Consider the following 25,000-nt stretch of genomic DNA (forward strand, 5'->3'; position numbering starts at 1 on the left):
GTTTTGAAGTGTGTGTTGGTGTGTTTTAATGTGTTATGTTGTGTTTTAATGTGTGTTTTGCTGTTTTCTTGTCTCCTTGATGCTGAGAGCTCGTTTGGTGGTTTTGGAGGGCAGAGTGGTTGGAAATGTGTAAGGTCAGGTTTGGCTTAGTCTGTGGTGTTTTGATGTTTAGATGTTTTATGTTGTGGTGAATGAATATTGAAACAGTGATGCAGTGCAAGTAGATACCTTGATAGTGACAGAAGGGCAACAGTGAAAGGGAGTGTATGGAAGGAGTAGGAAAGTGAGTGAGAGAGAGAGAGAGAGAGAGAGAGAGAGAGAAACCTCAACACAGTGGAAGAAAAACGATGTCTGAAAGGGAATGTAGGAGAGGGAAGAGAAGTGTGTGGTATACCTGAGGGTGGTGACTCACAGGATGAATGGAGAGTGACTGAAAGTGACGTAGTAGCTTAATTACAGATACTTAATGCAGTGATGGAAGAGAGAGGGAAGTGAAAAGTAGAATAGTAGAAGGAAGAGAGGTGGTGCCACTGAAGGAAGAGAGAAGGAGGTAGAAAGTAGGGTGGATGAAGGAAGCGAGATGATGGTTGCAGTTAAGGCCTTGATAAAGAAGAAGGCTGGGTGGAGAGGCTACTAGGTAAATTTTAAGTAGGTAGGTGTGGTGATAAGAAAGCGGAAGGAAGTGAACAGTAAAGTGGCACAAGGGAAGAAGAGAGAGATGATGGGCACTGTAAAGACCTCAGTGTGCTGCAGGTTGAGCAGAGAGGTTGCAAGAGTAGTGTGTGAGAGTCAGTTTCTATAAGTAGCGTGATGCGTTGATAGTAAAGATGATGGGTGAATGTGTGGTAACATTTTAAGATAAGAAAGGTAGGTAGGTAGGTAGGTAGCGAGAGAGAGAGAGAGAGAGAGAGAGAGAGAGAGAGAGAGAGAGAGAGAGAGAGAGGAGTGCTTGAGGGATTGTTAGGCCATCTTAACATAACCACTTCATTGCAACGACCTGTATTTTATTACTGATACCGCCTTACGATTTTATACAGCTTAGGAGAGACTTAAGAAGTTAAATACAGCCTTCACTAACCCCTCACTACTGTATAATTCTGTTACCCTAACTTGGCCCAGATGTTCGTCGTTTGCAGCTTATTTCACGTAGCTCAACGGTAGATAAAAGGAATACTGCGGCTCTGCATTCCTTCCACAAAAAGATGGAGAGAGAGGGCACTTTTAGGCCAAGTTGAGGTATAACGAGTATAGCAGGGGTCTTAGCTACCATAAGTTCAGTAAAATCGTCTGGTAGTATAATAAAATACTTAATAATAACCAGACTGAAAGGGTTTACATGATGGCAGGCTGAAGGAAATGAAAAGTGTAGTGGCAGTGAAGAAAGATACTTAGCTGACGGGGAAGGTACCACGAGGAAGACAGGTGGGTAGTGCTTTGAAGACCTTGGTACGGAACAGGAAATTGAGTACAGGGGCACTAAGAGAAATTAAGTGCCTATATTGACGTGTGTACTGTATGTGTGTGACGTGGATTTGACGTGAAATTTTCTGTCTCTGTCTGTCTGTCTGTCTGTCTCTCTCTCTCTCTCTCTCTCTCTCTCGTGTAGTGTTGCACCTTGCCCGTCTTCAATCTCTTGTTTCAATAGTCACTTCTCATCTGAACTGTCTGCTTGCATCCCTTCTCCATTACCACCGGTCGTTCAGCACCCGTGTGGCATCGCTTCCCCACTCCTTTTTCTGTACAGCTCTCAAATGCAAGAGGTAGCCGATACCGTCAGCCCTTCAGGTATGCAGCAGGTCAGCTTTGAAACAGTATTCCTCCTCAGTCCATATTTCCCATTGCATACAACCTCCAGTCATTTGAATACAGTGTGTTCAGACATCTCGAAATGAACGGATCTTGAATTGGGTCTTTTATTCAGTTTTTCATTATTTTCGTCTCAGCCTTTGGTTCCTTCTTCGTTCTAAAAAAAAAAAATGGGGGAGGGAGATAGGGCAATTGATGGTAAGTGTAGGATGCCTTAGTTCGATCAGGTTAAGAAATTCTGGTGTCATATAAGGCGCCATTCGTAGTAAAGGGACAATTACCTTACTGCGCAGTTGTAACCCCCTCATTACATCACACAGTACCCTTGTCAACATAATAACGCTGTGTCTCGTATGTCTTATCCTCTCTGAGCCAAATATAGACGGTGGGTATTGGCGCTGTCCACGTGATGTGGGTATAATCTGTGGGTGTGGGATGAATTTTGTGTGTTTGTGAGGGGTGTATTGGTGTGTGTGTGTGTGTGTGTGTGTGTGTGTGTGTGTGTGTGTGTGTGTGTGTGTGTGAGGGGGTGTATTGGTGTGTGTGTGGGGGTGTGTTGGTGTTTGTGTGTGTGTGGGGGGGGTGATGTGGGTGTGGGGGCGTATTGGTGTGTTTGTGTACGTGTTTGTGTGTGTGGGGGGGGGTGATGTGTGTGTGGGGGCGTATTGGTGTGTTTGTGTAAGTGTGTGTGTGTATGGGTGTTTGTGTGTGTTCGTGTTTGTACGTGCGTGTGTTTGTGTGCTTTTGTGTGTGTGTGTGTGCCATCACGTTTTGCTCTGAACAAGTCTACACGAGCACCAGAGTTAGAATTATCGTGAACTATTTCTTCTTGTCGTATTCTTCAGAGTAACAGTCACTCAGGTTTGCTCTCTGTATATCACTGAAGTCTTTAAAGATATAAGTATAAGCAAACGATTTAAATATACGATCTGGTGTTAAGCTTAAGAATTTTCATGAATATGCAATCTTGACCTTGGGAACGGGCTCTTCTTATGTCCAGGAGTTGATAGCGGAGAGGTATTGTGTTGGTCTTTTGTTTGTCTGTGTTTTTGTGGTGGTGGTGGTGTGTGTGTGTGTGTGTGTGTGTGTGTGTGTGTGTGTGTGTGTGTGTGTGTGTGTGTGTGTGTGTGTGTGTTTTCATCCTCTCATGGGCCAGACGCCTTCAGTATTCTTTTCCAGCTAACGCCAGACGATTTTATTCAGCTGAGAGTGAGTTTCAGAAGCGTTAATTTCTCTCTCTCTCTCTCTCTCTCTCTCTCAGCACATGAAGATTATAATATTGCATTGAGAGAGTCAGCATAGAAATCTGAATATTATTGTTTCTCGTCGTCAGTCAATATTTTTTTTTTTCATTCTTAATCTGGTGTGTTATGTCTGTTTTTGCGTCATTCTTTAATTTAGTTTATTATTGCTCCTCTGTGTATATTTGTGACCCTTTGTACTATCTCTTGGTCTATGTCATCCTTTACCTTATTTACTTTTCTGTTTATCTGTATTCGTAAGCCTCTGTTTTTTTCGTAAGCCTGTTTTTTTCTTATCTATATCGTGTTTTGTTTATTGGTCGCTGTCTTTATCTGGTTGTCGTGTCCTACCTTGTTTAATTTACTGGTCCTGTTGTTGTCGCAAATTCATCTTCTTGTCTTCCATTGTTCTGTGTTTATACTTGCCTTCCTTCTTTCCGTCCTTCCTCTCTTCCTTCCTTCCTCTCTTTCTTCCTTTCTTCCTTCCTTTCTTCCTTCCTTCCTTCCTCTCTTTCCTTCCTTTCTTCCTCTCTTTCCTTCCTTTCTTCCTCTCTTTCCTTCCTTCCTTTCTTCCTCTCTTCCTTCCTCTCTTCCTTCCTTTCTTCCTCTCTTCCTTCCTTTCTTCCTCTCTTTCCTTCCTTCTTTCCTTCCTCTCTTTCCTTCCTTTCTTCCTCTCTTTCCTTCCTTCCTTCCTACGTACGTACATATGTGCGTACCTACCAGTCAACCTGCCTACCTACCTACCTGCCTACCTACCTACCCACCTACCTTCCTTTCTTCCTTCCTTCCTTTTTGTCTCTTTCTACCTTCCTCCCTCCCAGCATCTCTCCTTCCTCCCGCCTTCCTTCATTTTCCCTCCTCTCTCCCCTTCTGCTTTGATATTTTTCCCCAGGATGTTTGTGGGTCCGGGTTAAGGAGCATTTGTGAGCAATCGGAAATCCATAGAGTTGTTTTGTTTTGCAGGAGAATCAAGGCAAGTAGGGAGAATGAGAATGGCATTGGAGGGAAGAGGGAGAGAAGGAGGGAAGGAGGAGAGAGGGAAGAGGGAGGGAAGGAGGAGGAGAGAGGGCAGCAGAGAGGGCGAGGAAGGAAGAGAGGGAAGAAAGAAGGGAAAGGAGGAAGGGAGGGAGGGAAGCAGAGACGGGGTGAGGGAGGGAAGAAAGGAAGCAGAGGGGTGAGGGGAAGAAGGAGGAAGAGCAGAGAGGGGTGAGGGAGGGAGGGAATGGAAGCAGAGAGGGGAAGGAGGAAAGGAAGCAGAGAGAGAGAGAGAGAGAGAGAGAGAGAGAGAGAGAGAGAGGTGGGGAACGCATGTCAAAAAGTCCACATCTATATTACTGCTTTGTTTTTATTCAGCAGTCCATAAATACGGGGCGAAATCTGCAAGCTGTCGGTCTCAGGTGTGTGTGTGTGTGTGTGTGTGTGTGTGTGTGTGTGTGTGTGTGTGTGTGTGTGTGTGTGTGTGTGTGGTTTTATTATGCAGGGCCCCATACTTCACACACCCATACACCTGACAGGAAGAGGGAATGGATGACTGAAGTGGAAAGAGAGGCTGCATGTGCTTGAGATGCGACACACACACACACACACACACACACACACACACACACACACACACACACACACACACACACACACACACACACACACACACACACACACACACACACACACACACACACACACACACACACACACACACACACACACACACACACACACACACACACTCTATACCCATCCATCCATCCTTATCTCCTCTTCGTACTTTCAGCTCCCTTCTCTTGTCACATCCCTTCTGTCCTTCCCTCTTCTCTCTTCCCTGCCTCTTTCCCCCATTCCTCTTTTGTCTTTCTTCTCTTCCCTACCTCCCTTCCTCCCTCCCTTAACGCTCCAGCGAGTCCCTCCCTTATTTCAACCTTAAACCTACACATCGAAGGTTTTTGTTGTCCTCTGGGGGCCTGAGAGAGAGAGAGAGAGAGAGAGAGAGAGAGAGAGAGAGAGAGAGACCTTACATCCCTCTTTTCTCTTCTTTTATTCTTTATTCCTCCATTCCCTCCCTGCTCCCTCTCTCTCTTTATTCTTAATCCTCCTTTCTCTCCCTTCCACCTTCATAACTTCCCTCTTGTCATTCTTTCATCTTCTCCCTTCATTCCCCCTTACCCTCCCTCCCTCCCCACTGCATAATTCTCCCTTTCCTCTCCCTCCCTCCCTCCTTCCTTCTCTCTCCATTACCTTTTTTCCCTCCGTCTCTCTCCCCCACGCTTTCTCCCTCCCCCTCCTACCTTTCTCTCACCCTGTTCACTCCCTCACTTTTCTCCTACCATTCTCTCTCTCTCTCTCTCTCTCCCTCCGTCCATATTCTCCCTTTCTGCCTCCTTGACTCTGATGTTCTCTCTCCCTTAGTCCTTTCTACCTCCTTTCCTCCCTCTTTTAATCATGCTATCCCTCCCTCCCTCCTCTGTCTGTCTGTCTGTCTCTCTCTCTCTCTCATCTATCTATCTGTCTCATCTATCTATCTGTGGGTCGATGACAAAACTCTCAGCCTGTATGTTTAAGATGGAGATAACGAAGAGGCTTTCTCGGTCATTGAGGAGAGAGAGAGAGAGAGAGAGAAATGTATGTATGTACGTGTGCATGTATGTATGCATGCAAGTATGTTTGTGCGTGCATGCAAAGTAATAGAGAGAATAATCCATGAAAGACGTAAAGTGTGAAGGAGGGTCTCTCTCTCTCTCTCTCTCTCTCTCTCTCTCCTTCCTCCCTCTCTCTCTCACTCCCTCCCTTCCTCCCTCCCTACCCCCTTCCCTCCTTTTCCTTCCTCCCCCCTTCCCTCCTCTCTCTTTCTCCCTCCTGATGGCAAGGGGAGGGAACCTAAAGGGATAGTGATGAAGGCAGTGGAGAGGGGGGAGGGGAGGGGAGGGAGAGAGGGGAGGGGACGGGGAGGAGGGAGAGAGACAGAGGAGAGCAGCAAGAAGTGATGATGGAGACCTTTTCATATTTCTGACTGTTGAGAGAGAGAGAGAGAGAGAGAGAGAGAGAGAGAGAGAGAGAGAGAGAGAGAGAGAGTATGGGTGGAGGAGAAGTGTATGTTGGATGGATCAGTTATTGACGTGAGATGAGGAAAAATTTGAAGCTGTAAGTGAGCATTGTGGATGGGTGTGGATGGGGGGATGGGTGTGTGAGTGGGTGGATGAGAGTGTGGTGGGTGTGTGGGTTCATGGTGGGGTGCGTAGGTAGAGAGTAACTGGTGGAGAGCGAGCGAGCAGGAAGTGGATGGGCGGTGAACGATTAACATGTGGATAGATACGATGGGTTGGATGGTTTGAGAGGGAGTGTTAAGTAGCCGAAAAGGTAGCTGGTTTAGAGTGGATAGGGGTGGATGTGTGAGTGGGTGAGATGTGGATGATTACTATGTGGATGGATAGGGGGGTGAGTGTATGAGTGGGTTAAAAGTGGATGATAGCTATGTGGATGGATGATGGATAGGTGGTTTGGGGCAGGTTGTAAGCAGTACGTGGATGTAGGGTGTGAATGGATAGACAGGTGGGTGTGGCTGGTTGAGTGGATAGATAGGTGGTTGGGTGGTTAGAGTGAGAATGGGAATGTTGATAGGGGAGTAGGTGGATGTTGGGAGGGTGGATGGGAAGTGGTTGTTAGGTGGATAAATGGAGAGGGATGGTGGATGAGAGATATGTGGATGGATGTCGGGTGGAGGGTGGATGGGAAGTGGGTGGAGGATGGGTGGGCAGTGGGTGGAGGGTGGGTGGGTGGGTGAGCGGGAAGGTGTGTGGAGGGGAAGTGTTTTTTGCATGTTTATTTATCAACATAGGAAGGGGACGTGAGGGGAGATGGGGGGGGAGTTAGGGGAGGGGGAGCAGTTAGAGGTGGGGAGAGAGGAGGGGAAGTTGGTGTGTGGGGATTAAATTTGGTAGATAAGGGGAGGGGAATGGATGGGGGATGTGGAGGGAGAGAGAAGGGGAATGGATGGGGGATGTGGAGGGAGAGGAAAGGGATGAATGTAGGGGAGGATGGGAATGGGGAGATAGTGTATAGGAGAGTGAGATTGGTGGGGGTTGGTGCATGGGGGAGTGTAATTGGTGGGGAGGGAGGGAAGAGGTGGGGGAGAGAGAGAGAGGATTAGCTTTTCTGAAGGAAGGGGGAATAGATGTGTGTGTATGTGTGGAGGGAGTGAAATTGGGAGAGAGAGAGTGGGGAAATTAGTGTGGGGGCGAGAATTGGGTGTTGCAGTAGTGTTGGAGAGGCGATGGTGGCAGCGCTGGAGAGGTGATGGGGGTGGGGATGGAGACAGGATGGGTGGTAGACAAGAGGGCACCTGCATAGCCTTAATTAACACCAGCCCATTAAAAAGGTGACAGGTATAGTGAGGATGAAGGCAGGTCGCGGTAAGGAATGGGGTGTGGGGGATACGTAACTGAGATTTTTGTACACGTCTGCTGCCTTCATTGGAGTATTGTTTTAGTGTGTGTGTGTGTGTGTGTGTGTGTGTGTGTGTGTGTGTGTATGTGTGTGTGTTAGAGAGAGGGGGGGGTGGGGTGCATGTAGCGGTGGGTCTTGACCTTTTTCTGAACATCCCTGAAAAGTTTCTCACACACCTTGTTAAAAAAAAAAAAAAAGTCTTTTTCAAACACACACACACACACACACACACACACACACACACACACACACACACACACACACACACACACACACACACACACACACACACACACACACACACACACACACACACACACACCTCATGTTTCTTGAAGCAGTGTGTTTGTGTGTTTACTCTTTCTCCTTGCTGGGCGGTGTTTGTGTATTTGTTTGACTGGAGTAGGGGGTCTGGTTCCCCCCTCCTCGTTTTCATTTAGCAGTCTGAGTTTTATATGGATTGTTGTATGCGTTGTTGTTGTTGTTGTGTGTGGTGTCACTTCACTTATTCTCTTATTCATGGTTTTATTTATTATTATTATTATTATTTAGCATCGCCGTATAAATGGACAAGCTTCTTGTGTTCGTCTGTATTATAATTATTACCAGTATTTTTCTTTGCACTTTATTTCTCTTCGATCTTGATGATATTAGACATTAAGGTACCCAAGGATAACCAAAGTCCTTGTGCCAGATATAAATGACCTTGACCAGTTTCTGAAGGCGGTATACTAATTTGTAGTCTAAAAATTGCATGTATATATATCCGAAATTGAAATACCTCGGAAACTAATTGATATAACAACAGGTATTTGGCTGAATTTCTTATGATAAAAATGTTTGCTGGATAATTTTGGCTTAATATTTTGCCATTTAGCCAAGTGGAAAGTACCGAGTTCAAATCTGCTGTTTTTTTTTTCTTTTCAACACGTTCTAGAGGAAACCACTAAAGCTTCAAAGCTATAATTTTCCAGATATATAGTTGTGGTCCCTCTTATGATCTGAGGGAAATAAGGTTGCAGTTAAGCCTACAGTTAGCCAGTTATTGAGACAGACGTAATATTTACACATGCGTTTTTCGACACCTTTGTCTTCAGATCTTGATGTTACACAAGAAGTTAGTTAAGGGTCTTCAGATCTTGTTAATATTGCACGTACCTTATATACGGTACCATACAGCAAAGGTTACTTATTGTGGCTACACAAAAAGAATTGGTAACTACTTATATTTCATTGTTATTATTATTATAACCATAAATTATTATTATTGTTGTTATTATTACTATGATTTTTATTATTTGTAGTACCGGTAATATTATTAGTGGCTAGTAACAGAACTGGTGTTATTCTTGTACAGTATATTTATTCCTGTATTTAACATTTTCTGGTATTATTGATTTTATTGTTGATTTTAAATTTAGAATTATCGTATCGCATGCCATGATTATCACCTCTGTTTTTACATTTGAACCTTCCTAATGTCTTCACCATTTCATTTTAGGCATTTGTGGTTGCTGTCACTATCATCATTATGGCGTGCTTTCTAATCCCGTTTTCATTATTGTGGTAATCATCACTACCATCTTCATTACCCTCTGAGTCCATTACCACACCAACAGCTTTTATTAATGCCCTAATTACCGGTGCCTTAATTAACTCTGTACCATAATTTACCTCTTAATCACCATCATAATTATTATCAGTCCCTCTCACCCTGTAGAGGAACAAGTAAGTAACGTGCACCTATACTCCTTTCATTCTAAGTTGGCCTAAAATCCCGATCTTTTCATCTCCAGTTCTCAGTTGTAATAATAGGTTAACAAGAACATATGCTAATCACGAGGAAGTGTTTTGTTCCCAGTAATATTAGACGATTTTGTGTTTAATTTTAACCTTTTTATATTTAATTATGAACTCACGCCATCCACAGGTGGGAGAGAGAGAGGGATGGTGGTGATGATGATGATAATGATGGCGGCGATGATGATGATGATGATAGTGGTGGCAGTGATGATGATGATGATGATAATGATGGCGGCGATGATGATGATGATGATAGTGGTGGCGGCGATGATGATGATGATGATAGTGGTGGCAGTGATGATGATGATGATGATAATGATGGCGGCGATGATGATGATGATGATGATGATAGTGGTGGCAGTGATGATGATGATGATGATGGTGGCGACGGCGATGATGTTGATAATTTATGATGACTGATGAGTGATTGATGATGATGATGATGATGGCGACTAGTGATTATTTGATGATGATGATGATGATGGCGACTAGTGATTATTTGATGATGATGATGATGATGGCGACTAGTGATTATTTGATGATGATGATGATGATGGCGACTGGTGATTAATTGATGATGATGATGGTGTCTGGTGATTAATTGATGATGATGTAGCCAACCTTTTAATTACTCAGAATAGTGCCATGTCTAATACTTTTCTCTCCTCCTTCAGAGCTACTCTCGTCGCCCTCTCTTCCTTCCTCGACGCCTTTCAGAGGATCGCAGACGCAGCCACCAGCACTAGAGGTAAACTATTATTATTGTTATTATTATTATTATTTATTTATTTTTTACATTAAATTTATATAGACAGTTATTTCTCTCTCTCTCTCTCTCTCTCTAGCTTAAACACATAAAAAAATTAAGTGATGAAGGTACGTATACTACAGGTGAAAGCACAGGTGTGAGTGGGTGTAGGTGTAGACGGGGCAGGTGTGGGCTTGGTAGCGATGCACTGTGTAGGTGAGTGTGTGTGGGTGTAGGCATGTGGGTGGGATTAGAGAGAGAGAGAGAGAGAGTGTGTGTTTGTGTACGTGGGTGTTGGCTTGTGGGTACGTGTGTGTGTGTGTGTGTGTGTGTGTGTGTGTGTGTGTGTGTGTATGGAGGTATGTGCGTGGGTTTAAGTGTGTACGTGGGTGTAGCCGTAGACCCTTCTTTGGTCACTGGATAGGTGTAGATTTACCGTCGGTGTGTAAGTGTGTAGGTAGTTGTCTTGTGTAGGGTGTAGTTGTGTAATTGTGTAGTGTATAGATATACTGTAGTTATGTAGTGGAGGTGTAAGTGTAGTTGTGTAGTGTGTAGATACAGTTATGTAGTGGAGGTGTAAGTGTAGTTGTGTAGTGTGTAGTTATGTAATTGTGTAGTGTGTAGATATAGTTATGTAGTGGAGGTGTAAGTGTAGTTGTGTAGTGTGTAATTGTGTAGTGTGTAGATATAGTTATGTAGTGGAGGTGTAAGTGTAGTTGTATAGTGTGTAATTGTGTAGTGTGTAGATATAGCTATGTAGTGGAGGTGTAAGTGTAGTTGTGTAGGCGTGATGTAGGTTGAGTCAAGAGTGTGAGTAGATGTGTGTAGGAATGAGTCTGTATGTGTATTATTCAAATGTAGGTGTAAGTGGGTGTAAGTGTGGACGTAAGTATGTAAGTGTAGATGTGATTGGTGTTGTGTGGGTGTATGGACTGGTTTGTGGTGTACTCTGTGTTTTCTGTTAACTCTGTCTGTCTGTCTGTCTGTCTGCCTGTCTCTCTCTCTCTCTCTCTCTCTCTCTCTCTCTCTCAGAAAAAAGGACGTCATCATACTGAAGGGGTTAACAGTGTAGGTGTGATTATGTGTAGGTGTATGTGTGTGTGTAGATGTGTACGTGTTATGTAAGTATGCATGTGTGTTTGTGTGTAGCTGTGTAGGTATGAGTGAACGTTTAGGTGTGTGTAGTTTCTGTGTAGGAATCGGGTTGTGTACGTGGAGGTGTGGTTGTGTGTACTTGTGGTACTTGAAGTAGTTGTGTACGTATTGTGTGGTGTAGGTACGCAGGTGTGGTTGTGGATGTAGTGTGTGTGTGTGTGTGTGTGTGTGTGTGTGTGTGTGTGTGTGTGTGTGTGTGTGTGTGTGTGTGTGTTTCATATTGCTATCACATTTTCTCCTGTAACTCCTTCTATCGCCACAGCCAGCGGAGGGATGTCGGCAAACTTTTGATGGTGTAGGTGTATGAACGTGTAGGTGTGAGTGTAGTTGTGTACGTGTAAATGTGTGTAAGTGCATGTACGTTTAGATGTGAGTGTAGGTGTATACGTGTAGGTGTGTACGTTTAAATGTGTGTAGGTGTGAGTATAGGTGTGTATTTGGGAAAGGGTCAGATAGCAACGTCCACACAGTTTCTCTCTCTCTCTCCCTCTCTCTCTCAGACGATTTTATTCAGCTGGGGGAGGGGTTGGACATCGCCTTAATTAACCCCTTCATCACAAAATATCCTTCCAAAAAATCAATTAAAATCGTCTGGTGGCAGCAGGAATATAAATGGGGTCCTCGGGCTGAAGGGGTTGTATGTCCGCCACGGCTGGTGTTCGATCTTTAGTCTCGGGAAACACGGGAGTAAGGAGACGGACTCGCTGCCACCGGACCACCCTGGCTCCCCTCTCTCTCTCAAGATATATAGGGAAAGTTAACAAGACGTGTATTTAATGGAATGTGTATTGTAGTCAGCATATGTAGTCAGTGTTTGACATAAGGTACAGTCTCATGCAATATTCCCGTTCCACCGCCTTTCCTTCAGTAACCCATAACGCCATATTAGTTTGGGTGAAGTTGCAGGTAGTCACTGTAATCCTTTTGGTAAGTTATATACAGTAGTTACCCATAAATACCTGCTACTTTCACCTACCAGTACTAAAATGTTAATGTTTAAGCTATGGGTGGGAAGGAAGAGGAACGACACTTCTTCAGGCGACTGTACAGAAGGAGAATATGTACCCAGTGTGTGTTTGCATGAACGTCACACAATGAGGCATGTAATGAGGGAAATATTTAAGTGTGTGCTTGTTTGTTTGTGTATTAAGCGAAAGACAAATTAATATATCAGTAAACAGTGTGTCATTGCAGCGTCCTTGCCAAACACATCCGTCTCTAATGACCCAATCGACCAGTAAGGAGTGTGTGGATTCAATGGATGGAAGTAATTAGCAGGGGTTCTTGCTAATGACTTTCCCCCTCACACCCTCACCCCCCTCCTAATCACCCTCACCTCCCTCCTCGCACCCCCACACCCCCCCTCTGGTGGTAATTACATGAGCAGTTACATCTTAATTGCGACATCAGGCTGGTGGGAGTGATGGTGTGGTGATGGATGCTGGGTTGAGGGGAGGTGTTGGTAATGATGTGGATTGATTCTAAATGGTATTTGTTGGGGGGAGGGATGTTGGTATACCTGTAAATTCTGAAAGGTATTTGTGATCATTTTGTAACTTTTAAATCCTTCTGTAATGCTTTTTTTAGTTTTTGTTTTCTTGATGCAGCCAGTCGATCTTCTTATTTGCTTTTATAGAGACCGTTTTGTGGAGAAGACGCCATGGAGGTAATTTTGAACCCCTCCTGCTCAAAAATTCTACCCTTAATTGAACCTAATCGTCTGTGGATGTCAAGAATAAATAAGAAAATAGGTCACCATCTTGAAGGAATGAAACCAAGAAGTGTTAACAGAGAAACATAAATTCCTTGGGTTATTTTGGTATTCTTTGGAGGGGGAGAGTAGTAGGTCATCGCGGGGAATTGTAGGCCATCGATGTGTGTGTGTGTGTGTGTGTGTGTGTGTGTGTGTGTGTGTGGTACTGAGAGGATGAGATAGAGGAAAAATGAAAGAAAGGAAATAGGGTAAAAACGACCAAGAAAACTTACATTATACTCTGTCCATTTCTCTCTCTCTCTCTCTCTCTCTCTCTCTCTCTCTCTCTCTCTCTCTCTCTCAAAACCACATAGAATTTATCGTACCCTGTATATACATCCACCTCCCAGTCACCCTAATTTACATAAGCTCTAAAATATAATACCCAAAATCTTCCCCAGTTTCAAAAATAAATAAATAAATTAATAAAAGACATGTAATGGCAAAAAACTCGTATCTGCAGAGGGTGGGAGGGAGTATACTAATGAATTTTGAATATATAATGGGGAGGAAAGTTTTGAAAAAAGTTTGGCGATAGATTGTTAGTGATGTGGGTGTGTGGAAGGGAAATGAATGGCTTTGGGATTGTCTTTCTGTTGTGGTACAATATTTTGGTGTATTTATTAAGCTTCACCCTATATATATGGCGAAGCTTATTGTTTGGTAAGTATTATTATTATTATTTTTATTCGCACTTTTTTTTAAATTTTAGATCCTTGGTATTATACAGAAGGTGCAAAAATTGAATGTTTGAAATTGAAATCTCTCGGAAACTGAGATACAGCTATTAGTCTGAAAACCGTATGATAAAAAAGTTTGCTGAGAACTTTGTCTGAATATTTTGCCCATTAGCGTTGTGCAAAGTACCGAATTCAAAATGGGAAGGGAGAGGCAAGATGTAATGGGAAGGGAGAGGCAAGATGTAATGGGAAAGGAGAGGCAAGATCTGATGGGAAGGGAGAGGCAAGATGTAATGGGAAGGGAGAGGCAAGATCTAATGGGAGAGGAGAGGCAGGATCTATTGAAACACTTACATCTATCGTCAAACCTTAGACCGAGGCTTTACAAACACCTCCTCTTCTATAACGGGTGGAGTCAAGGTTTTCCGTCTCACCGGCTATCATCATCCCTTCACTCTCTATCTGTTCGCCGCACTGTTGCATCACCCTCTCTTTTTTCCTCACTTTCACACCGGCCACTGCCCCTGTTTCGTAGCTTTGTTCCATTGAGGCGGGCATAGAACACCTTCCTCTCCTCATTTCTCTTTATTCATCTTCCTCTGGCACTAGTTACATGTTGTTATGTCAAGTTTGTGTAGGTTATGTTAGTGAAGGGTAGGGCAGGGTAAGGTAGAGTAGGGTAGGGTTGGGTAAGATAGGGAAGAGTAGGTTGCGGTTGGATAGTGTAGGTTAGGTTAGTGAACGGTAGGGTAGGGTAGGGTAGGGTAGGATAGGTTACGGTTGGGTAGGGTAGGGTAGGTTACGTTAGTGTAGGGCAGGGTAGGTTAGGTTAATTTAGGATAGGCTAGGTTAGTGTAGTGTAGAGTAAGGTAGGGTAGGGTAGGGTAGGATAGTGTAGGGTAGGTTAGTCTTAAGCTCCAAGACAGTCCTCCTGTCATAAGACTTTGTAGTTACTTGTAGAGAAGTATATTTTAGACTTGTGGTCGAGCGGCTTTTATATCTTGTAGTAGTTTCCCCACCAGATGTCATGTAGTGACGGGAGAGGTAAAGAATAGTATGGGACTATTTTTATTTGTCTTGGAAATATTAAACAGGTATAATAGTATAAGTCCTGGGTAGCTACCTCCCTGTCTCGCTATCTCTCTCTCTCTCTCTGTTCTAAGGCTAATCTCCGTCTCGACCTCTCTCTACCTACGACCTCCAGTCTTTTTAGCGCAGTGTGTCCAGGCAGCTGGAAATGGAACAGGTCTTCAATTTGGCTCTAATTTTTTGTCTAAGTTTCTTCTTTAAAAAAACAGTAAATATTTGAAGACACGAAGACATAATAATTTGTGTGGATACCGTGAATATGTATAAGGATGTGGATTGAGTTATTTATTTATTTTTATTAATTATTTTGATATATATATATAGCGTTTTGGGCTATACACAGGCTCTCCCGGGGAAATTGTGGTTATCTGTGTTTTACTTCGTACCGCAATGTTTTTTATCGTACACACGCGCACGCACTCATACTCTCTCTCTCTCTCTCTCTCTCTCTCTCTCTCTCTCTCTCTCTCTCTCATACACACACACACACACACACACACACACACACACACACACACACACACACACACACACACACACACACACACACACACACACACACACACACACACACACACACACACACCTCGAATTTCACCCTTACAACCCCTTGAAATAAGAGCCGTCAGAGGTATTCCTCAGTCCTCACTTGTGTTCCCAGGGTAATGTGATACGAGAGAGAGAGAGAGAGAGAGAGAGAGAGAGAGAGAGAGAGAGAGAGAGAGAGAGAGAGAGGGACAGAGACAGAGACAGACAGATAGACGGTGTGATGAGGGAAAGATTGACAGTGAAGGTGAGTGAGGGGGGGAGGGGATGATAGTGAGGGTGGGGTGGGTGGGGAGAGGATGATAGTGAGGGAAGGAGGGGTGAAAGTGAGGGGGGGATGTGATAGTGATGGAGGAGGGGTTGGATGATGCAGTGGGTGTGGGTGGGAGGTAAGAGTAGGGGAGTGGGGGTGACATAGAGAATGGGTGAGGGGAAAGGGGAGTGATAGAGGGAGGGTGGGGGAGAGGAGAAATGGGAGTGATACAGGGAGAGTAGGGGTAAGGGGTGGTGCGGGGAAAGGGGAGTGGTAGAGGGAGGGTGAGGGGTGAGGGGTGGTGATGATGGGTTAGGGTGGATGGTGTCATTGAGGGTGTGAGGGTAAGATGATACAGTGGTGGGGGATTGGCCAGGTGAGGCGGGGATGTTACCTGATTGTCACCTGGCCCAGTATTCTCGTTGGTTAAGGAACTTCCCTAACATATCTCCCTTAGCGACTTATGTTTAGATATGAGCAAAAGAAGAGAGGATTACTACAGTAGTCCAGGTGACCCAAGAGTAACTAAACTGCTAGAATAAGACAAGGATAGTGAAGGGTGGTTAATATCCTTTCGTACGTTACTTATGCAGAGTATGGCAATATTGGAGAGATTTGTGTAACACAGAAAAGGACAGTGCGGTGTAATAAGATAAGTCGCAGTGGAAATGGTGTTAGGGAGCTTCCTCATCCGAAGAGAATAAGGGCCCTGGTGTGTTTCGTCACGACCAGGTGCTAAGTGGAGTGTAGAGGTAGGTATTGAGTGGGGAGGGGAGGGTTTAGGTGGGGATGGGTGAGAATAGGTTAGATGGGATGGAAATAGTTGAGGATGGGTAGGTACAGGGTGGAGAGGGAGTGGATGGATGGGATGAGGGGTAGGTAGGGTGGAAATAGGGGATAGACAAGAGACTGGGAGAGGTCGCTTTGAAAAGACAAGTTAAGAGAAAATTATGATAGCAATAAAAGAGAGAGAGAGAGAGAGAGAGAGAGAGAGAGAGAGAGAGAGAGAGAGAGAGAGAGAGAGAGAGACTAAAGAGTGTCAGTGAGAGGAGAGTATTCGCAACAAAAATCCTCAGTCTGCACCCTGTTTAAAGGCATATGTTGCAAGACCGACCCACACACGAGCTCTGTACTCCACGCCAGGCATGAGCGAGGCTTCCCGTACAGAGGCAGCTACTGTGCACGGCTGAAGAAAGCGTGGGGTCGGTTCAGCGCACCGAGTTTGTTGGAAGATGATGTTGCAGGAAAAGTGTGGAAGGGACCATTGGAGTACTAATGGTGAAGGAGTGAGTTGTTTCTGAAAGGTAGTGTTTATTATGATGATTGACTTTATTCAGTATAACCATTCATCCATCCATACACACATATCCCTCCCTCCCTCCATCCATCCATCCACATAACCATCCATCCATCCATGCAGCATTATCCATCAGTCATCCATCTGTGTATCTGTGTTTGACTGCCCGTGTGTGTAGATCTATCCATCCACTCATCCGTCCAGCCTTCCATCGATCTGTATGTCTTATTAACCTGTCTACCTGTCCAACTATCCACCCACTCACCCACCCACGTAGTCTATCCATCCATCCACCCACCCACCCTATCACCTAGTCCACCCATCCACCTACCTAGTCCATCCATCCACCCACCCACCTACCCAGTCCATCCATCCATCCATCCACCCACACACCCACCTAGTCCATCCATCCACCCACACAGCAGCCTTTAGAATGTTGTTACCACTACTTGTTTATGTAGTGTGTGGGTGGGTGGGTGAGTTGTTATGTTCAAACCTGTTCCTGTGTGTGTGTGTGTGTGTGTGTGTGTGTGTGTGTGTGTGTGTGTGTGTGGGATGGTGGGTGGGTTGGTGGGTGGGTGGGATGGTGGGGTGTGTGTGTGTGTGTGTGTAGGTGGGTGTGTGGGTGGATGATGGAGTGAGTTGTGTGTGTGTGTGTGTGTGTGTGTGGATGTATGTTTGTGTATGTAAGTATATGTATGTCTGTGTTTTGCAAGGATGTGTGTGTGTCACTGTGATGAATAAACGTTGTGTGTGCGCATGTCTGTTGCTAGGGCCTGAAAACACACACACGCACACACACACACACACACACACACACACACACACACACACACACACACACACACACACACACACACACACACACACACACACACACACACACCTGTAGAGTCAATCCTGTTTTTACTGTCGTTTGAGAGGCCTGGTCTTGTCTTTCCTGTTTTTCTTGGGGGGAGAGAGAGAGAGAGAGAGAGAGAGAGAGAGAGAGAGACGCAGAAGAGGAAAAGGAACAAATGGAATCCAAAGCATGAAAGAAGTGAGGAGGAAAAGGAAGTATGGAGAAGAATAATGGAATAGAAAATAAGGAAGAGAAAGGAACGGAGGAAAAAGGAGGAAGAGAGAGAGGGAGGGAAGAGGGGAAAGGGAGGGAAGAGAAAGAAGAAATCGGGAGAAATAACAAAAGAAGAGAAAGGGGAGAAGAGAAGAGAATATAGTTAGAATAATGAAGGAAAGAAATACGAGGAAAGGAGGAAGAGGAGAAGGCAAGGAAAGAAAGGAGGAGGGAAGAGAGATGGAGAAGAGCGGAAGGAGCAGTAGGGAAGAGGAAGGAAGGAAGGTGAAGGAAGTGTACTGTAGATAAAAGCAAAGAGATGGGAAGACGACGAGGAAGGGTGGAGAGACGAAGGAAAGGAAGGAGAGAGGAAGAAAAAGATTGAAGGAGGGGAAGGAAAAAAAGAGGAGGAAGGGAAGGAAGGAGGAAGAAGCGAGATGGAAGTTAAAAGAAAGAGGAAGAGGAAGACGAAGGAAGGAGATAGATAGATAGATAGATAGATAGATATAGATTGATAGATAAAGAGGAAGGGACAGGAAGGAAGAGGAAAAGCATCATACGGACGAAAGAAATATAAAGAAGACAAAACAAGAAAAGAATGAGGAACGAAGATACCTTACACACACACACACACACACACACACACACACACACACACACGAACTGGAAATAACCGTAACGATAAAGACGAGTAAAAAAAAATAATAATCAGAGGTCAAAGCCGAGTGAACGAAAGCCACGAGTAACGAACGATACAATATGAAACGCGTCATAAGATTCACAGGCTGGTTTCAAAAAGTTTCGTACGGTTCCAGAATGTTTCGTTTTAATAAAGTTTTGCGCGTGTGAAGTGTCGTAGCAACTTAATTGGGTTAGAGTTATATATCTATCTATGTCTATCTATATATCGACCTGCCTCATGTGTATCTATCAGCTTGTATCTATTGTTTATCTATTGTTTCCTCTGTCTGTTTATCTATCTGTCTGTCTCTCTCTCTTCTATAACACCGTAAGTCTCTCCTTAATTCTGCCTCTTGTGTATGTATTTGTCTATCTATCGGTGTTATCAGTTTATCTATCAATTTTCTCACATCGGATTCTCTAAGGAGTGCTATTTCTGGAGAGGGGGGCCTTCACGTGGTGGCACTGATATAGCTGGTCGGATCCACTGCCCGGCTATGCAAGCGTCCCTCACCTCTTTAGAGAGACAGACAGACAGACAGAGACAGAAGACAGACACAAATTGAGACACTGGCAGAGAGAGAGAGAGAGAGAGAGAGAGAGAGAGAGAGAGAGAGAGAGAGAGAGAGAGAGACAGGCAGACAGACACAAATTGAGACACTGGCAGAGAGAGAGAGAGAGAGAGAGAGAGAGAGAGCGCCAACCGTTCCTCCAGTGGGTGGAATAAGATACCGTACCCTGTGAAATAATACCGTCTGGAAATAGGAAGGGAACTCTCTCTCTCTCTCTCTTTCTCACACACACACACACACACACACACACACACACACACACACACACACACACACACACACACACACACACACACACACACACACACGCAATATAACGTGTGAAACTGTGAAGGCAGGAGACAAAATGTATGCTTTACTTCCCAAGGACATTCACCTTCTCTCTCCCCTCCCCTCCCCTCCTCTCCTCTCCTCGTTTCCTCCTCCTCCCCTCCTCTCTTTCCTCCCCAACTCTTTCTCCTCCTCTCTCCTCCTCCAGTTCTTCCGCTTTCCTTCCCTCTCCGTCTCGTCACTTCCTCCTCTTCCTGTCTCAGATTTCTTTCTTTGTTTTCGTGTTCTTTCTCTTCTCTACACCTGTTCGTCTTCCCTTCCTTTCCCTTCCCTTCCCTTTCCTCTCCTCTCCTCTCCTCTCTTTTCCCTTCCCTTCTTTTCTCTTCCCTTCCCTCCCTGTCTCATCCATTCCCTTCCCTTTACTTTCCTCTCCTTTCTCTTCCATTCCTTTTCTTTCTTTTCCTTAACTTCCCTTCTCTTGCCTTCCCTCCCCTCCCCTCCCCTCCCCTCCCCTCCCCTCCCCTCCCCTCCCCTCTCTACTGTGGTTACTCTTTTTTCCTCTTCTTTCTCCTCTCCTTACTGACAATTTCTCTCTTTTCCTGCCTTTTCCCGTACGTCAGTCATCTTTACGATACATTTTCTCTCCCCTCCCCCTCCCCTTTTCTTTCCTTTCTTCCCCCCCCCATTCTTCTCGCCTCCTCCCTCTTTCCTTCCTTTCATCTTCCCCATTCCTCCCTCTCTCCTCCCCCCATTCTTTCCTTTCTTCCTTCCACTCCCCCATCTCTCTTCTTTCCCGTCTCATCTTCAGTCCTTCTATATATGTATTTGTATTGTCTTTTTCCTTCTCTGTTTACTTCCTTCTCTGTCCTCTCCTTCCTTCCTCCCTCCCTCCCTCCCTCCCTCCCTCCCTCCCTCCCTCCCCTCCTCCTCCTCAGTGGCTACCATGTAATGACCCCTTCCCTCCCTCCCTTTCCCTTCTCCCGTTTTTCCTCCCTCCAACCCTCTCGTCAATCTCTCTCTCTCTCCTCTCACACACACACACACACACACACACACACACACACACACACACACACACACACACACACACACACACACACACACACACACAACCATACGTACGTACAGACGGACTTAAATTAAATTTTGATGTGTGTGTGTGTGTGTGTGTGTGTGTGTGTGTGTGTCTGAGAGAGAGAGAGAGAGAGAGAGAGAGAGAGAGAGAGAGAGAGAGAGAGAGAGAGAGAGAGGTTGGTTGGTTGGTGGAGCAGCAGTGGAGCATGACGGAGCTGAGGAGAGGGGAGGGGAGGAAGGTGAGGGGAGGTGGAGAGAGGAGGGAGGGGGAGAGGAGGGAAACAGTGGGTGGGGAGATTACGAAAAGGTGGAATGGAATATCTGTTTCTTTAATTATTTTGAGATTTAATTATATATTTATGTGTGTGTGTGTGTGTGTGTGTGTGTGTGTGTGTGTGAGAGAGAGAGAGAGAGAGAGAGAGAGAGAGAGAGAGAGAGAGAGAGAGAGAGAGAGGAAAACTGACTGTGGAAGGGAGGGAAAAATATGAGAAAAGATTGCGAAAGGTAGGAGGGTAAGTAAGGAGAGGGGGGTAGGGGGAGAGGGAGGGAAATTGATGGGAGGGAGGGAGGATGGCTTGGGGGAGAGAGAAGGAGGGAAAGGTAAGAGGTATGGAGGAGGGAAGGAAGGTTGAAGGAGGTACGGAGAGAGAGAGAGAGAGAGAGAGAGAGAGAGGAACCTAATAGAAGATGCCGAGAAAAGGATGAAAGAAAAAGAATATTTGAAGGTAACTGAAGGAATGAACATATCTGAATATGAAAAAATTATGCATGAAGAAAGTGAACAAGGAATAAGGGGAAAAAATAACTGTCGGAGTAGAATGTATGCAAATCATATGACTGGGAGGAGGATTCTCTCTCTCTCCCTCTCTCTCTCTCTCTCTCTCTCCCAGACCCTCCAACCGAAACCGCCAAGGAAAAACCGAGAGGGAACATCATAGACTCCGGAAAAACTGACAGGGAAATATTATAGGATAGAGCGAAACGGTAAAATTATTGTACTTGTGAGAATTCTGTGGAGAGAGGGGGAGGGGTGTTGTACTGTATGTGTGTATGTATTTATGTATACCGTATGTACACACACACATACACACATGACCTCTCTCTCTCTCTCTCACTCTCTCTCTCTCAGCGTGGTGGTGGTGTCGTGTGGTGGTGAGTGTGATGGAGGAGACTGTGATGTCGCCTGAAAAGTTGAGGGGTGGGGGGAGGGGGAGGCCGAGGTTCTTTTCTCAGCTTGTTGAGAGGCAGGCAGAAAGGCAGAGGATCAGGCAGGGTGGCAGAGGGGGGGGTAGGGAGGGAGGTAGGAAGGCAGGTTGAGGCAGGGTAACAGGGTGGATGGCAGGTAGGCAGAGGCAGGTGGAAATAGGGATCGATTTCATTATTAAATAGGAAAATTCAGAGAGTGCATGCCTCCTACAAAGGGGAGTTGATGGATAGGAAAATGGATAGGCAAAGAATGAGGTAGGCAGGAGGGAAAGGAGAGGCATGGAGGAGAAAGTAGATGAGATAATATGGAGGAAAGGTAGAGGTAGATAGGTATGAAAAAATGGATAGGTAGGCAGAGAATGAGGAGGTGGAGAGGCAGAGGTAGGCAGTAGGGGGAGAGGCAGAGGTAAGGCAGCGTGAGAAATGAGGAGGCAGACAGGGAGGCAGAGGAAGCAGACAGGAGATTTAAAAAATAAATTCAGGCGGGAAGAACGTGGTGAGGCAGTGACAGGCAATTTACGCAGACAGTAAGGCAGAGAGAGAGAGAGAGAGAGAGAGAGAGAGAGAACTATTTTCCTGAGTGTTGTCTGAGTGGAGGAGTGTGTGTGTGTGTGTGTGTGTGTGTGTGTGTGTGTGTGTGTGTGTGTGTGTGTGTGTGTGTGAGGCGGACAGGTAGATATTAATATAGGTAGATAGATAGTTTGATATAAAGCGGGAAGGTGGATATTACGATAGCCAGGTAGATTGGTTGATTGATATAAATAGGTGTTGGACAGATAGATAGACAGGTAAATAGTTAGATATAGATAGATGTAAATAGATAAAAAAATGAGAATAATAAAAACAGCAGAATTGAATGCCGTATAATAAATTTGAGTATTGTTTTTCTCTCTTGCAGGTATGTGGGTCCTCACCTGTAGACGGTATCGCCTTTGCTAACTAGTCCTGTGGAAAGTGTGGTCAGGTATGGTGCACGCTTCTTGAGAGAGAGAGAGAGAGAGAGAGAGAGAGCGAGAGAGAGAGAGAGAGTGTGTGTGTGTGTGTGTGTGTGTGTGTGTGTGTGTGTGTGATTTTGTGTTTCTTTGTATTTATCTCACCTGTTCCTCCATGTTCGTCCGTTTATCAGTATTGTCAGCGCATCCATCCAGCCCAGTCTCCATTTATTAGCCTTTTCTCAGTATAACCATCCATTCATCTGTTTTTTTTCAAATTTCCGTCAGTATTCAGTACATCCATCCATCTATCCATTATCAGTAGTCTATCAGCATCAGTACATCCATCCATGTTCCAATAACCCAACCTATCTCAGCCCTTATATACAGTATATTTCCCCTTTACCATCATTAACCTCAATTTAACCCCCCCTACGGCCTAATTAACCCCGCCTACTCAACGCACAGGCAATTACCACGATATTGTGTATGTATTATTAACAATATCACTAATTACTGTCCAGAAAGACGATATTATTATTATGTGCCAGTGATTACAGTTGAATTAAAGTTGATGTGGGTAATTGTTTTGGGTTGATTAGGTGTGTTTGGGTGGATGGCTGTGGTTGTGGTTGTGGTGGTAGTGGTGGTTGGTATGGTTATTAGTACTGTTGTGGTGGTGGTGGGTTTGTTGCTGTGGTGGGTGATATGTTTTGGTGTTGGTGGTTGGTATGGTTGCAGATACTGTTGTTGTTGTAGTGGTGGTGGTGGTGGTGGTTGGAGTGGTTGCTGGTACTGTTGTTGTGGTGGTGGTGGTGGTGGTGATCAGAGTGCTAGTAGTGACGGCGGTGCGTGTTAAGATGGTAGTGGTGATGGTAAAGGTGGTGGTGATGGTGTGACTATGGGAATGATAAGGGTACAGTAGTAGTAGTGATGGTAGGAGTGTTGTTGTACTTGTTGCTATATTGGTAGGTGGTGATAGTGATGGCTGTGGTGTGATGATGATGATGATGAATTTATTATAACACGAAATTCAACCAACAAACTAATATTTGTTTCCAGTATTTTTGACGCAATATTAATCTACCTTCTAACTTTTTGCTCATAATTTCTGCTTTAATTTTAGTCCATGTGAAGGTGGCAGCGTTGACAGGTGTAATTAACTTGGGTCCCTTTTAATTATTGGTCCACCTACACCCACTTACACCCACCTACACCCCGACACTTACTACACCCACCTGCACCCTCCCTCTTACTACACCCACCTGCACCCACACACTCACCACATCGCCTACACCCGCTTATGTCCACCCACCTACACCCATGGTCTCACTACAGCCACCCACTCACTGCACCCACCAACACCCACTTACTACATCCACACCACCCTCATGTACTCTCACACCTTTATACACCCAACTACACTCGCTGACAACCTATCATTACACCTACACGCCCTTCTGTACCTTCCTACACCCTCAGTACACTCACATCCCACCCTTACCTCATAACATTTTTTATTACACCCACACTCATGCCCAGTCCCACATAGCTCACCCACACAGTATCCCCACACCCTCCTACACCCACCCACATATATAGGCTACTCCCCACACCCACCCACATACATACACCCCACACCCTGGTACACCTACACCCATCAACACCATCTCAGCATCCCCACACCCTTTTACACCCACATCCACAATAAACACACACACACACACACACACACACACACACACACACACACACACACACACACACACACACACACACACACACACACACACACACACACACACACACACACACACACACACACACACACACACACACACACACACACACACAGGTCCCCGTACAAGTGCCCTATATTTACAGCATAAAGCACCTTTGTTCACGGTTTAGCTTTGAATATCGTGTAGGGCAGGGTAGGGTTGCGGTGTGTAGGGTAGGGTTGCCTAGGGTAAGGTTGGGGAGGAAAGAGAAACGAAGAGGAGGAAAGGGGAGGGGAGAGGAGAGGACAAACGAGGAGAAAGAGGAGAGAAGAGATGGCATTGGAAGGGAAGGATAGTTGTAGGGAAGGGAGGCGAAGGGAAAGGAAGGAAAGGAAACTGAAGGGAAGGGAAAGGTAGTGAGCTGAAGTGTAGTGAAGGGAAGGGAAGGCAAGGCAAGGGAAGAGGAGGGAAGAGAAAACAAGATGTGGGAAGTAAAGAATATGGGAGGAAAAGAGAGAGAGGAAAGGAAGGGTAAAAGAAAGAATGGGTGGAGAAGGAGAGGAGGTAAAATGGAAAAAGAAAGATTATGGGAGAGGAGAGAAGGATTATTTAGACAGAAGAGGGGAGGGGAGAAGCAAACAGAAGAGAGGAGAGCAAAAAGAAACCAGGCATATCAAACAGA

At 45.1% G+C, this 25,000-nt stretch overlaps 1 protein-coding gene across 1 annotated transcript in view; it reads left to right on the top strand.

Moving 5' to 3' along the window:
- The window catches only part of mim (missing-in-metastasis), a 269,495-nt gene that overhangs the window by 75,442 nt on the left and 169,053 nt on the right, over positions 1-25,000 (top strand). The window contains exon 3 of the mRNA XM_080285541.1: positions 9,962-10,035. Within this exon, the coding sequence (XP_080141667.1) occupies positions 9,962-10,035 (74 nt within the window). The remainder of the gene's footprint in view (positions 1-9,961; positions 10,036-25,000) is intronic.

This window comes from Coenobita brevimanus, chromosome 107 (genome assembly GCF_032717465.1).
Source record: "Coenobita brevimanus isolate Jiangsu-jjx chromosome 107, ASM3271746v2, whole genome shotgun sequence".
NCBI classification, from domain to species: domain Eukaryota; kingdom Metazoa; phylum Arthropoda; class Malacostraca; order Decapoda; family Coenobitidae; genus Coenobita; species Coenobita brevimanus.